The sequence below is a fragment of the Hyla sarda genome, chromosome 12 (genome assembly GCF_029499605.1).
Source record: "Hyla sarda isolate aHylSar1 chromosome 12, aHylSar1.hap1, whole genome shotgun sequence".
Classification (NCBI taxonomy): domain Eukaryota; kingdom Metazoa; phylum Chordata; class Amphibia; order Anura; family Hylidae; genus Hyla; species Hyla sarda.
In genome coordinates this window covers 7243976-7259743 of record NC_079200.1, presented here as the reverse complement: position 1 = coordinate 7259743, position 15768 = coordinate 7243976, and the positions used below count along the sequence as shown (strand labels likewise).

Sequence of the window (15768 nt, the reverse complement as noted above, 5' to 3'; positions counted from 1 at the left end):
GATCACAAGAGCTTACAATCTATGAGGAGACAAGAGGAGTGAGGATCCTGGAACTTCCAATAAATTCTCTCCACTGCTAATCTCCGCCCACTCCTGTCACATGATCACCCTCACAGGTCCTTCACTTACAATCTCTTTTATCCTGCGCTGTTCCGCCCCCATACGTACTAGTCACATGATTGTGACATCATCACAGGTCCTACAACACCAGCGTATAGCAGATTCTGAACAGGTCCTGGTCGGGCACTGATGTACGGAGAAGGTTTGTTACAGTGTGTCACCCCAGTAGTAAGGAGATTACATGAGGAGGGGGTTTGTTACAGTGTGTCACCCCAGTAGTAAGGAGATTACATGAGGAGGAGGTTTGTTACAGTGTGTCACCCCAGTAGTAAGGAGATTACATGAGGAGGAGGTTTGTTACAGTGTGTCACCCCAGTAGTAAGGAGATTACATGAGGAGGAGGTTTGTTACAGTGTGTCACCCCAGTAGTAAGGAGAATACATGAGGAGGGGGTTTGTTACAGTGTGTCACCCCAGTAGTAAGGAGATTACATGAGGAGGGGGTTTGTTACAGTGTGTCACCCCAGTAGTAAGGAGATTACACGAGGAGGAGGTTTGTTACAGTGTGTCACCCCAGTAGTAAGGAGATTACATGAGGAGGAGGTTTGTTACAGTGTGTCACCCAGTAGTAAGGAGATTACATGAGGAGGGGGTTTGTTACAGTGTGTCACCCCAGTAGTAAGGAGATTACATGAGGAGGGGGTTTGTTACAGTGTGTCACCCCAGTAGTAAGGAGATTACATGAGGAGGAGGTTTGTTACAGTGTGTCACCCCAGTAGTAAGGAGATTACATGAGGAGGAGGTTTGTTACAGTGTGTCACCCCAGTAGTAAGGAGATTACATGAGGAGGAGGTTTGTTACAGTGTGTCACCCCAGTAGTAAGGAGATTACATGAGGAGGAGGTTTGTTACAGTGTGTCACCCCAGTAGTAAGGAGATTACATGGGGAGGAGGTTTGTTACAGTGTGTCACCCCAGTAGTAAGATTACATGAGGAGGAGGTTTGTTACAGTGTGTCACCCAGTAGTAAGGAGTTTACATGAGGAGGAGGATTGTTACAGTGTGTCACCCAGTAGTAAGGAGATTACATGAGGAGGAGGCGTGTTACAGTGTGTCACCCCAGTAGTAAGGAGATTACATGAGGAGGGGGTTTGTTACAGTGTGTCACCCCAGTAGTAAGGAGATTACATGCAGAGGAGGTTTGTTACAGTGTGTCACCCCAGTAGTAAGGTGATTACATGAGGAGGAGGTTTGTTACAGTGTGTCACCCCAGTAGTAAGGTGATTACATGAGGAGGAGGTTTGTTACAGTGTGTCACCCCAGTAGTAAGGAGATTACATGAGGAGGGGGTTTGTTACAGTGTGTCACCCCAGTAGTAAGGAGATTACATGAGGAGGGGGTTTGTTACAGTGTGTCACCCCAGTAGTAAGGAGATTACATGGGGAGGAGGATTGTTACAGTGTGTCACCCCAGTAGTAAGGAGATTACATGAGGAAGAGGTTTGTTACAGTGTGTCACCCCAGTAGTAAGGAGATTACATGGGGAGGAGGTTTGTTACAGTGTGTCACCCCAGTAGTAAGGTGATTACATGAGGAGGTTTGTTACAGTGTGTCACCCCAGTAGTAAGGAGATTACATGGGGAGGAGGTTTGTTACAGTGTGTCACCCCAGTAGTAAGGAGATAACATGGGGAGGAGGATTGTTACAGTGTGTCACCCCAGTAGTAAGGAGATTACATGAGGAGGAGGATTGTTACAGTGTGTCACCCCAGTAGTAAGGAGATAACATGGGGAGGAGGAGTGTTACAGTGTGTCACCCCAGTAGTAAGGAGATTACATGAGGAGGAGGAGGTTTGTTACAGTGTGTCACCCCAGTAGTAAGGAGATAAGAGGGATGGTCCCCCTGTCCCTGTGTAATGTACCTGGACACTGGTGCTCAGTCCTGACTGTATTGTGTCCTATGTCCAGTATATGAGAGGAGTTGATCTCTTGGATAATGTCTTCTAACCGTGCGGCGCCATTCGCAACTCCAAGGCGTGATAGAAGAAGATTGCGGTGTACGTGGTTCAGGTGGCATTGTACAAGGCTCGTGTTCTGTACCGGAGCGCAGGCTACACTGGGGCATCACTGCAGATCCAGGAGGTAGTCATCAAGGTCCTGATCTCCGCCGACCAGGAGGGAGAGGACCCAAGTCACAGGAGGAACACCACCACACAGCGCCACCGCTGCCCTAAAGTCTCCATAAGAAACATAGGCCTCAAATACAACCGCAGCTCTGTGACTTCTGGGCTCCATCATAACAATTTAGGGCCACGTATGGGGTATTTCAATGGTCCGAAAAAATTGAATTACATTTATTTATTTATTTTTTAACCTTTTTTTTTTTTTTAAATAAAAAATTAGGGTAAACATTTTAATTCTTCGTTTTCACGGCCCAATGTTCCAAAATCGTGTGAACACCTGTGGGGTCTAAATGCTCACGCACCCTTTGTTACATTCCTTGAGGGGCGTAATTTCCAAAATGTGGTCGATTTTGGGGGATTTCTCACACCCCAAAAGCTGTTACCCAACCAGGGCGCCTCCAGCTGTTGCAAAACTACAACTCCCAGCATGCCCGGACAGCCAAAGGCTGTCCGGGCATGCTGGGAGTTGTAGTTTTGCAACAGCTGAAGGTACCCTGATTGGGAAACACTGCCCCAAAAGCCTCTGCAACCATGGAATGGAAGTGGAAGGAGGCCTCAAAATCCTGACGGTGCTCCGCCATGTCTAAAACCTGTGGATGACTAAGTAGCGCACTAGTCGCGAAAAGACAAAAGAATCCGAACGGTAAATAAAAGCGTCTCAGACGGATCAATGCAGAAAGTGACACGGGTCAAATGTGAAAAAATATATCTGTGTCCTTAAAGGGGTACTCCACTGGAAAACATTTTGTTTTTAAATCAACTGGTGCCAGAAATTTAAACAGATTTGTAAATGACTTCTATTTAAAAATCTTAATCCTTCCAGTACTTATCAGCTGCTGTATGTTCCACAGGAAGTTCTTTTCTTTTTGAATTTCTTTTCTGTCTGACCACAGTGCTCTCTGCTGACGCCTCTGTCCATGTCAGGAACTGTCCAGAGTAGGAGCAAATCTCCAAGCAAACCTCTCCTGCTCTGGACAGTTCCTAAAATGGACAGAGGTGTCAGCAGAGAGCACTGTGGTCAGGCAGAAAGGGAATTCAAAAAGAAAAGAACTTCCTGTGGAACATACAGCAGCTGATAAGTACTGGAAGGATTAAGATTTTTTTTTTTTTTATAGAAGTAATTTACAAATCTGTTTTAACTTTCTGGCACCAGTTGATTTAAAAAAAATATATATATTTTCTAGTGGAGTACCCCTTTAATATTTTTATTCATTCAGATAAAATGGACAAGGGGTTCGGTGGCTAAATAAGTGGTATAGGGAATAATGGGCAGCCCTGCCCGGTACAGGCACATTTACTTTAGCTCCGCCCATCTCTATTCTTTGTCTTTTGTAATATGGTTTGTTCTTTAAAGGGATTATCCAGGAAAAAAACTTTTTTTTATATATATATATCAACTGGCTCCAGAAAGTTAAACAGATTTGTAAATTACTTCTATAAAAAATCTTAATCCTTTCAGTACTTATGAGCTGCTGAAGTTGAGTGGTTCTTTTCTGTCTAAGTCCTCTCTGATGACACCTGTCTCGGGAACCGCCCAGTTTAGAAGCAAATCCCCATAGCAAACCTTTTCTACTCTGTGCAGTTCCCGAGACAAGCAGAGATGTCAGCAGAGAGCACTGTTGCCAGACAGAAAAGAACAACTCAACTTCAGCAGCTGATAATTATTGAAAGGATTAAGATTTTTTAATAGAAGTAATTTACAAATCTGTTTAACTTTCTGGAGTCAGTTGATATATACATATTTTTTTTTCCTGGAATACCCCTTTAAACCTTCCACCATTGTTGTCCACATCTTTGGACCCGCTCTATGTTATTGATGTATTTTTGCAGGTGAGGTCTCCAGAACTGACCCCAGTAGGACATCACCCCAGAACATGATGGAGGATCACCCACCCCGAACATCCCAAGGTAAGAAGAGACATATATATAGATATCACTCTCACTACCTAGAAACATAGAAATCTATCCAGCAGGTGATGTATTCAGTCCCTGTGTGTTCCCTACAAATGGATATACAGGTGGTGATGTACCCATTCCCTGTGTGTTCCCTTCAGATGAATATACAGGTAGTGATGTATTCATTCCCTGTGTGTTCCCTACAGATGAATATACAGGTGGTGATGTATTCATTCCCTGTGTGTTCCCTACAGATGGATATACAGGAGGTGATGTATTCATTTCCTGTGTGTTCCCTACAGATGAATATACAGGTAGTGATGTATTAATTCCCTGTGTGTTCACTACAGATGGATATATAGGAGGTGATTTATTCAGTTCCTGTGTATTCCCTACAGATGGATATATGGGAGGTGATTTATTCAGTCCCTGTGTGTTCCCTACAGATGGATATATAGGAGGTGATTTATTCAGTCCCTGTGTGTTCCCTACAGATGGAGTAATGGATAGAAATCCACCCGAGAGGTGTCCCTGTCCTCTGTATTCCCAGGACTGTCCAGAGGGAACTGTCCCAGAGAACCATCAGGTAAATGGCGCTAAAGTCTTCACCAAATATGATCATAAAGTGATAAAACTAAAGTTCTTCTTAAAGGGGTACTCCAGTGGAAAACATTTATTTATTTTTTTAAATCAACTGGTGCCAAAAAAGTTAAACAGATTTGTAAATTACTTCTGACACCTCTGTCCATGTCAGGAACTGTCCAGAGCCGGAGAGGTTTGCTATGGGGATTTGCTTCTACTCTGGACAGTTCCTGACACGGACAGAGGTGTCAGCAGAGAGCACTGTGGTCAGACAGGAAAGAACTACACAACTTCCTGTGGAGCATACAGCAGCTGATAAGTACTGGAAGGATTATGATGTTTTCCACCGGAGTATCCCTTTAAAGTGTACCTGACATATCACAGAAATAAATAACGCTTCTATATGTTCCTCACACGGTCATGCAGATTCTTTACATGTCTTTTTTTTATGTGTCTAGCTTCGGTATTAGGCTCACAAATCCCTCTGTTCTGCTGCTCACTCACTCTGACATCCACTGCCCAGGGAGGTGGCGTGTCCAAGGCAAGCACTAAGCCCGCCCTCACTCACCATGCATTTACTTCCTCCCTGAGTCTGCTGTGCTGGGTCTCTTCCTCCAATCACTGCAGGCTGCTCTGTAACCCCCTCCTCTCTGTTTTCATGCTGCAGTCTGATAGGACAGGAGTAAGTACAGAGGAGTTCTAGTCCCGCCCTCACTTCCTGGACTCTGTCCCTGTCTGTGCTTCAGCTGGGACAAAAATGATGCTGCAGCCGGACAGGGTTATGTTCTGGATGCTATGGGGACCCCTAGTGGTCTTTTTTTGTGGTGCAAACCCCTGTCAAAGGGTTGTAGTAAAGTTCCGGGTCCAAATGGCGCTTCCACAAATGAAAGTCAATGGATGTGACGATTAAAACATTAAAAGTTTTTATTGCCACTTAAAACAAGCGCGTTTCGGGACAATGCACGTCCCTTTATCAATACAAGTACCTGTCAATAACAGTATTCGTTTAAAGGGGTACTCCGCTGCTCAGCGTTTGGAACAAACTGTTCCGAACGCCGGAGCCGGTAGCTCGTGACGTCATAGCCCCGCCCCCTCGTTAAGTCACGCCCCACCCCCTCAATGCAAGTCTATGGGAGGGGGCGTGACGGCCGTCACGCCCCCTCCCATAGACTTGCATTGAGGGGGTGGGGAGTGACTTCATGAGGGGGTGTGGCTAAGACATCACGAGCTCTTGGCGCCGGCTCCAGCGTTCGGAACGATTTGTGCCAAACGCTGAGCAGCGGAGTACCCCTTTAAGGCCAAGAGGACAGAGAGACTCCCGTTTTCTCAGTCTCTCAAATCTATCGTCAATGTTATCGGGAATCCTCTCCTTTTTTATAAGCCGGGATTTCTATAATTATGAGGAGATACATTTTTATAAGAACTATATTAGAAAGGTTAAAGGGGTATTCCAGGCCAAACCTTTTTTTTTATATATCAACTGGCTCCGGAAAGTTAAACAGATTTGTAAATTATTTCTATTAAAAAATCTTAATCCTTCCAATAGTTATTAGCTTCTGAAGTTGAGTTGTTGTTTTCTGTCTAACTGCTTTCTGATGACTCACGTCCCGGGAGCTGTGCAGTTCCTATGGGGATATTCTCCCATCATGCACAGCTCCCGGGACGTGACATCATCATTGAGCAGTTAGACAGAAAACTTCAGAAGCTAATAACTATTGGAAGGATTAAGATTTTTTAATAGAAGTAATTTACAAATCTGTTTAACTTTCCGGAGCCAGTTGATATATATAAAAAAAAGGTTTTGCCTGGAATACCCCTTTAATGTTTTGTCAAGATTTACAACATAGATAAAGTTTATGATTCTGACAGAGACCATTTTACATTTTATTTTTATATCTGTTTAGGACGAAAATCTGATCGATATTAAGGTTGAGGTTAAAGATGAAGAAGAGGAAACGGATTTGATGAGCGGTCAGCAGAGTAAGGAGGGAGGGGAAGACTTTCATTAGGAGTTAAATGAAAAATATGTTTTGTGGACCCCCTAGATACCACTACACTCATCATCTGATCATTACATGTAAATTATGTATTCAGTCCCTGTGTGTTCCCTACAGATGGATATACAGGAGGTGATGTATTCATTCCCTGTGTGCTCCCTACTGATGGATCTACAGGAGGGGATGTATTCAGTCCCTGTGTGTTCCCTACTGATGGATATACAGGAGGTGATGTATTCAGTCCCTGTGTGTTCCCTACAGATGGAGTCATTGATAGAAATTCACCTGAGAGGTGTCCCCGACCTCTGTATTCCCAGGACTGTCCAGAGGGGGGAGATCTGACTAATAATAAAGTGGAGGATGAAGAAGAGAGGATGAGGGACCATCACCCGTGTATGAGGGAAGTGAAGGAGGAAAGTCCAGGAAGTGTTACCCCAGGTATGTAATCATTCCAGGAAGTGTTACCCCAGGTATGTAATCATTCCAGGAGGTGTTACCCAAGGTATGTAATAATTCCAGGAGGTGTTACCCCAGGTATGTAGTAATTCCAGGAGGTGTTACCCCAGGTATGTAGTAATTCCAGGAGGTGTTACCCCAGGTATGTAATAATTCCAGGAGGTGTTACCCCAGGTATGTAATAATTCCAGGAGGTGTTACCCCAGGTATGTAATAATTCCAGGAGGTGTTACCCCAGGTATGTAATAATTCCAGGAGGTGTTACCCCAGGTATGCAATAATTCCAGGAGGTGTTACCCCAGCTATGTAATAATTCCAGGAGGTGTTACCCCAGGTATGTAATAATTCCAGGAGGTGTTACCCCAGCTATGTAATAATTCCAGGAGGTGTTACCCCAGGTATGTAATAATGGATTTATAGAGAGCATTGACACTTTTCCCAACCTTAAAGGGGTATTCCAGGCCAAAACTTTTTTTTTATATATCAACTGGCTCTGGAAAGTTAAACAAATTTGTAAATTACATCTATTAAAAAATCTTAATCCTTCCAATAGTTATTAGCTTCTGAAGTTGAGTTGCTGTTTTCTGTCTAACTGCTCTCTGATGACTCACGTCCCGGGAGCTGTGCAGTTCCTATGGGGATATTTTCCCATCATGCACAGCTCCCGGGACGTGACATCATCATTGAGCCGTTAGACAGAAAACTTCAGACGCTAATAACTATTGGAAGGATTAAGATTTTTTAATAGAAGTAATTTACAAATCTGTTTAACTTTCCGGAGCCAGTTGATATATAAAAAAAAGTTTTTGCCTGGAATACCCCTTTAAATAGGCACTGTCTCATACAAAAACTTTTGATATGTTGTAAATCATGTATAACCAATAGGTTTTGCAATTGATTTCATTAGAACATTTTCAGTATTTCAAAGTGAAAAACCCAGTCAAACAACTGCGCCCCTCTCCTCCCCCCGCCTTCTTGGACACATACTAGTCCTGCTGTGTCCATGCATCATCACCTATGTCATGGACTCACTCCCTTGATTGACAGCTGTGAGTGCAGGGCTCCTCCCACTGTCATCTTGTGTCCCACTACTGTCAGTGAGGACATGCTGGGAGTTGTAGTTTTGCTAATGCTAGGGGAGATGTGAGCAGAAACATACTGAGGGAGGGGGCGGAGACCTGAACAGTGAGGCCACGCCCCCTGCCTTTGAGAGGAATTCAGACTAGTGAGCTAAATTAAAAGTGTAATAAAAAAATTAAATAAAGGAGCTAGACACATAAAAATTATATGTGCATGGTCAGGATTAGGCACTGAGTGATATATAAAAAAAAAAAATTGGGTTGGATCTGGCGGGTCCACTTTAACCCCTTAAGGACCAAGGACGTACCGGTACGTCCTTGGTCCTGCTCTTCTGATATAACGCGGGGTTACACAGTAACCCCGCGTCATATCACGGCGGGCCCGGCGTCATAGTGAAGCCGGGACCCGCCTCTAATAGCGCGCAGCGCCGATCGCGGCGCCGCGCGCTATTAACCCTTTAGCCGCGCGCTCAGAGCTGAGCCGCGCGGCTAAAAGTAAAAGTTGCCGGCTAGCTCAGTCGGGCTGTTCGGGATAGCCGCGGCTAATCGCGGCATCCCGAACAGCTGACAGGACAGCGGGAGGGCCCCTACCTGCCTCCTCGTTGTCCGATCGCTGAATGACTGCTCAGTGCCTGAGATCCAGACATGAGCAGTCATGCGGCAGAATCGTTGATCACTGGTTTCTTATGAGAAACCAGTGATCAACATAGAAGATCAGTGTGTGCAGTGTTATAGGTCCCTATGGGATAACAATGATCAGTATAAGAGATCAGTGTGTGCAGTGTTATAGGTCCCTATGGGATAACAATGATCAGGATGAGAGATCAGTGTGTGCAGTGTTATAGGTCCCTATGGGATAACAATGATCAGTATAAGAGATCAGTGTGTGCAGTGTTATAGGTCCCTATGGGATAACAATGATCAGGATGAGAGATCAGTGTGTGCAGTGTTATAGGTCCCTATGGGATAACAATGATCAGTGTAAGAGATCAGTGTGTGCAGTGTTATAGGTCCCTATGGAACCTATAACACTGCAAAAAAAAAGTGAATAAAGATCATTTAACTCCTCCCCTATTAAAAGTTTGAATCACCCCCCTTTTCCAATAAAAAAAAAAAACACAGTGTGAATAAAAATAAACATATATGGTATCACCGCGTGCGGAAATGTCCGAATTATAGAAATATATCATTAATTAAACCGCTCGGTCAATGGCGTGCGCGCAAAAAAATTCCAAAGTCCAAAATAGTGCATTTTTGGTCACTTTTTATATCATTTAAAAATGAATAAAAAGTGATCAATAAGTCCTATCAATGCAAAAATGGTACCGTTAAAAACTTCAGATCACGGCGCAAAAAATGAGCCCTCATACCGCCCCATACACGGAAAAATAAAAAAGTTATAGGGGTCAGAAGATGACCATTTTAAACGTATTAATTTTCCTGCATGTAGTTATGATTTTTTCCAGTAGTGATACAAAATCAAACCTATATAAGTAGGGGATCATTTTAATCGTATGGACCTACAGAATAAAGAGAAGGTATCATTTTTACCGAAAAATGTACTACGTAGAAACGGAAGCCCCCAAAAGTTACAAAACAGCGTTTTTTTTTTCAATTTTGTCGCACAATGATTTTTTTCCCCGCTTCACCGTAGATTTTTGGGCCAAATGACTGACTTCATTACAAAGTAGAATTGGTGGCGCAAAAAATAAGCCATCATATGGATTTTTAGGTGCAAATTTGAAAGAGTTATGATTTTTTAAAGGCAAGGAGCAAAAAACGAAAATGCAAAAACGGAAAAACCCCCGGTCCTTAAGGGGTTAAGTTAATAAAAAATGAGAAAATTCTGCAGAAGCATACAGCATTGCTTACCTGTCTGCCAGAGTTCTAAAAACGCCCAAATACAAATATTTATTTATTTAATTTTTTAAATTTTTTTTTTTAATGTCCAAACTATTAAAATTTTATGTTAATTAAACCACACGGTCAATGGCAAAAATGTAATGATAGATAAAAAATTAAGAAAAAATAAATGATTAAAAAGTCCAATCAAAACCTGTGGACCTGAAGAGCATGATTTTAAGCATACAGATTTTTATACAAAAAGTTATCATTAAAAAGATAAATAAAATGTAAAAAAAAAATTTAATAAAACCAAAACTTATATAATTCGGGTATCGTTTAAATCGTATGGACTCACAGAATAAAGATAACATGTCTTTGTACTTGAAAATGCACTGCTTAGAAACAGAAGCCCCATAAATGGTAAATGAGTGATGTCATTACAAAGTACAATAAGTAGTGCAAAAAACAAAAACAATCCTCATATGATTGAAAGCATTAGGACTATTAGGAGGGGAGGATATAAAAACTAAATAGAAAAAATTAAAAAATCCTGATGGGGTTCAATAAAAAAACTAAAAACCTGCATGCGTTTTTCCAACCAAATAAGAGTTATAGAATTCTCCACTCTGTTGTTTGTAACATAAATAAAGTAAAAATAACAAAATCCATCTTTAACCCTCACAGATAATCCCATTAAGAATTCTGAGGGAAACTTCATGTTAAAACTGAAGTATAAAGTAGAAGATGAAGATATTATACAGCACTGCTCAGGAGAGAACATCCTTAACCTTACTGTACATCCAGGACATCGCAGTACAGATGTATCACATAATAATACCCCAGATCATGAGGGACTTTCTCCTGACCAATCACACATTGTTACCACAAGGACGTGTCAGAAAGGAGGGAAACCGTTTTACTGTCATGAATGTGGAAAAGAGTTTACAAAAAGATCAATTCTTTTAACACACAGAAGAAGTCACACAGGAGAGAAGCCTTATTCATGTCCGGAATGTGGGAAATGTTGTGGAAGTAAATCAGATCTGGTAAAACATGAGAGAAGTCACACAGGAGTAAAGCCATATTCATGTCCAGAATGTGGGAAATGTTTTACATGTAAAAAAGATCTTGTTGTACATGAGAGAAGTCACACAGGAGAGAAGCCGTATTTCTGTTCAGAATGTGGGAAATGCTTTAGTACTAATGGCAACCTAAGGACTCACCAGAGAACTCACACAGGAGAGAGGCCGTATTCATGTTCAGAATGTGGAAAATGTTTTTCAAGGAAATCACATCTTGTTATACATGAAAGACGTCACACAGGAGAGAAGCCATTTTTATGTTCAGAATGTGGCAAATGTTTTACAGAAAAATCACAACTAGTTAAACATGTGAGAATGCACACAGGAATTAAACCATATTCAAGCTCAAGTACACACACCACAAGTGACACACCAAGAAAAACCTTTTCATGTTCAGAATGTGAGAAATCTTTTACAAGTAAATTTCATCTTATTATACACGAGAGACATCACACTGGAGAAAAGCCGTATTCATGCTCAGAATGTGGTATATGTTTTAATAATAAACGCATCCTAAAGAGTCACCAGAGAATTCACACAGGAGAAAAGCCATATTCATGTTCAGAATGTGGGAAATTTTTTTCACAAAAAAACAGTCTTAATAAACATAAGAGAATTCACACAGGAGAGAAGCCGTACTCATGTTCAGAATGTGGCAAATGTTTTATAGATAAATCAAATCTTGTTCTCCATCAGAGAATTCACACAGGAGAGAAGCCATATTCATGCTCAGAATGTGGGAAATGTTTTGCAGATAGATCAGTTTTTGTTAAACATCAGAGAATTCACACAGGAGAGAGGCCGTATTCATGTTCGGAATGTGGGAAATGTTTTATACTTAAATCACGTCTTTTTGCTCATAAGAGAAGTCACTCAGGGGAGAAACCATTTTGATGTCCTATATGTGGAAAATGTGTGAGTAGTTTTTACACCCTGATCTACTCTGCACTGACTGATCAGCAATCAGATTAAGTGTATATATTTTTTATATATTTTTTTTGTCTTCCATAAAGACCGATTTGTGGAGGAAATGACTGTGGACAGATTCTACCACCTCCTCTGTTGTTCTTTGCAGCTCCTCCAGAGTTACTATGACCCTCCTGGTTTCTTTTTTGATAGGTTTTTCTCCTTGCTCGTCTTGTCAGTTTGGGTGGACGGTCTTGTCTTGGTAGGTTTGCGGTTGTGCCTTATTCTTTCTGTTTTCTGATGATGGATTTTATGGTGCTCCGTGCTTAGGAATTTTTTTTTTTATAACCAAACCCTGCTTTGTATATCTATACGATTCTATGCCTGACCTGTTTGGTGAGCTCCTTGGTCTTCATGCTGCTCTTTGTTCAGTAATGCTCTCTTACAAACTCTGAGGCCTTCAAAGAACATGTGTATTTGTACTGAGATTAAATTGCGGACAGGTAGGTCCTATTTATTAATCATGTGACTTGTGATGGCAATTGGTGGCACCAGATTTTTAGTAGGGATTGAAGGGGTGAATACATATATTTCCCCCAACCCCCCCCCCCCCCCACACACACCCCCCCCAAAATCGTGGACTATTGTGTTGAGATATATATATATATATATATATATATATATATATCCTAAAGATATAATTTAGGAATTGGGTAGCCTTGGTATATTTTGGCATCAGTCCCAGAGGGTTAGTTTTTATTTTATTTTCCATTGTTGACCACTATATTTCTTTATAGCTTTGTTTCATATTTAGTGTATGTTTTCTGTAATAAATTTATGCTTTTTTATTTTCCTTCTTTTATTCTGCTGCACCCGGCGTTCATTTAGAGCGTTGGGTGCAGCGCCGGAGGCTCATGACTTCACGGTCATACCCCCTCAATGTAAGTCTATGGGAGGGGTGTGTGGCCGTGACATAACAAGTGGGACGTGACCTTGACGTCACGAGCCTCCGTCCCGCATCGCCAGTCATCTGTTACGGAGCGAAGTTGGCTCTGTGCATCGGATGTCTGGGGTGCCGAAGCCAAGATTGTGGGGGTCCCTAGCAGCGGGAACCCCGCGATCAGACATCTCATCTCCTATCCTTTGTATAGGGAATAAGATGTCTAGGGGCAGAGTACCCCTTTAGACTTTTCTTGTACTACACTGCTCAAAAAATAATGGAACACGTAAACAACACAATGTAACTCCAAGTTAATGACACTTGTGTGAAATCCCACTGTCCACTCCAATAAAGGAGTGGTTCTGCACAGACCACTTCTCAGTTCCTATGCTTCCTGCCTGATGTTTTGGTCACTTTTGAATGCTGGCGGGGCTTTCACTCTAGTGGTAGCATGAGACGGAGTCTACAACCCACACAAGTGGCTCAGGTAGTGCAGCTCATCCAGGATGGCACATCAATGCGAGCTGTGGCAAGAAGGTTTGCTGTGTCTGTCAACATAGTGTCCAGAGCATGGAGGCGCTACCAGGAGACAGGCCAGTACATCAGGAGACGTGGAGGAGGCCGTAGGAGGGCAACAACCCAGCAGCAGGACCGCTACCTCCGCCTTTGTGCAAGGAGGAGCACTGCCAGAGCCCGGCAAAATGACCTTCAGCAGGCCACAAATGTGCATGTGTCAACTCAAACGGTCAGAAACAGACTCCATGAGGGTGGTATGAGGGCCTGACGTCCACAGGTGGGGGTTGTGCTTACAGCCCAACACTGTGCAGGACATTTGGCATTACCCAGAGAACACCAAGATTGGCAAATTCGCCACTAGCGCCCTGTGCTCTTCATAGATGAAAGCAGGTTCACACTGAGCACATGTGACAGAGTCTGGAGACGCCGTGGAGAACGTTCTGCTGTCTGCAACATCCTCCAGCATGACCGGTTTGGCGGTGGGTCAGTAATGGTGTGGGGTGGCATTTCTTTGGGGGGCCGCACAGTCCTCCATGTGCTTGCCAGGGGTAGCCTGACTGCCATTAGGTACCGAGATGAGATCCTCAGACCCCTTGTGAGACCATATGCTGGTGCGGTTGGCCCTGGGTTCCTCCTAATACAAGACAATGCTAGACCTCATGTGGCTGGAGTGTGTCAGCAGTTCCTACAAGAGGAAGACATTGATGCTATGGACTGGCCGTCCTTTCCCCTGAATCCGATTGAGCACATCTGGGACGTCTCGCTCCATCCACCACAGACTGTCCAGGAGTTGGCGGATGCTTTAGTCCATCTCGGAAGTTTACACATCCAAAGGGGAACCAGTTCCAAAAGGATTGAAGGCTCATTCCACTTGGGCCGTGTCTGCTGCATCTATTGACCAGATCTGCAGAGCTGCCTAGTCTTGTCTAGTCTTGTCTTGTCTAGTTCCAATACCTTATTAAAACATTATAGGCTTGACCTATCAGATTTTTTTGGTAGGAAAGTGTTGCACGCTATTGTCCCTCCCTAATTAGTTTTTTTGGTATTTCTCTGTTGGACGATGAATAAAGTCAGAATTATGACTTACCCATAATTAGGTTTTTTTGAGTCCACCATGACAGCCCCTTCATACCCTCCCTTATTTATTGATTTGTGTTTAATTATTTCATCTTATCCTGTCTCTAAAGGGTAATTTGTAGATTTGAGGAGGTGTGGGGCTTTTAAACTCTCTGTTCCTTTTCCTATTAGGTCCAAGGGGACCATCTCTCTGGTGGCTGTCATGGTGAACTAAAAAAAAGTAATTCTGACTTTTCTGCTCAGTCTCCGTCAGATTCACAGACTGGGAAGGGGCGTTCCCCAGCAGGCGTGACATCATCTGAAGCCATACAGTGGAGAACTTCCTCACTCTGCTACACACAGCCCAGAGCAGTTCAGTGTGAGATGAGCTATGATTGGCTAAGGCTGCACACACACCCATCAGCACTCCAGACTGCATTTCCTGATTTTGGACTTCTGCCAGGCCAGCAGGAGTCCAAAGTCTGTGCAAGAGATTGGGGGGGAAATGTTCTCTTCTGGACAAGTAGGGAGACACCTAGTGGCAGCTTTTTTTAAACACAAATAAAAAATAAATAAAGTTTTCTATGCTTTAACAAAGTACATTAGAAAGATTGTTTTTAATTACCATAAGGAGTGCAATAGCAAAAATTAGTTTTAATGACTGTGCCCATTTAATTCCAATTAGTGACCAATGCCCGAGCATTGTCGAGTTATTGTACTTTTGAGTTATTCTTTTTCACTTTCGGTAATAGAGAAGCTGAAGACTTTTTGTACATGTGAACGTTCTCCTATGTGCGTGGTCGGGGGAAGTCTGGTCATTGAGTCACCGGTTTGAACTTTTATCTCGTTTGATTAATTGTAAATTTTTCCTTTTGTAATACAAAATAAAGATAGATTTTTGTGACACTAGTATGTGGAGACTTTTATACTTTTATTACATATTTCCTCCTCCTGTACTTTTAATTTTGTTCCGATCCTCCTCAAGCCATTCCTGGGGGAAATGTGACCATGTGGGAATGTGTGTGAGGTTGTTCGTGACTCTGTAGGACACTGGTCCGAAAGACTCTCTCACCAGCCAATTTTTGGTCTCATTCCATAAGGGTACGGGTCCCAGGTAGAGATTGTGAAAGTGTAATTTCTGCTGGGCAGCGGGCAATACGTTGCGTACTCTCCAA

The 15768-nt window shown here is 42.7% G+C and overlaps 1 protein-coding gene across 1 annotated transcript in view; it reads left to right on the top strand.

Annotated features, from left to right (window-relative positions):
* The window catches only part of LOC130296905 (uncharacterized), a 43764-nt gene extending 31094 nt beyond the window's left edge, over window positions 1–12670 (top strand). Inside the window, exons 12-16 of the mRNA XM_056548952.1 lie at window positions 4069–4146; window positions 4629–4720; window positions 6621–6696; window positions 6975–7151; window positions 10778–12670. Of these exons, the coding sequence (XP_056404927.1) occupies window positions 4069–4146; window positions 4629–4720; window positions 6621–6696; window positions 6975–7151; window positions 10778–12069 (1715 nt within the window). The 3' untranslated portion in view covers window positions 12070–12670. The remainder of the gene's footprint in view (window positions 1–4068; window positions 4147–4628; window positions 4721–6620; window positions 6697–6974; window positions 7152–10777) is intronic.
* The last annotated feature ends 3098 nt before the right edge of the window (window positions 12671–15768 follow it).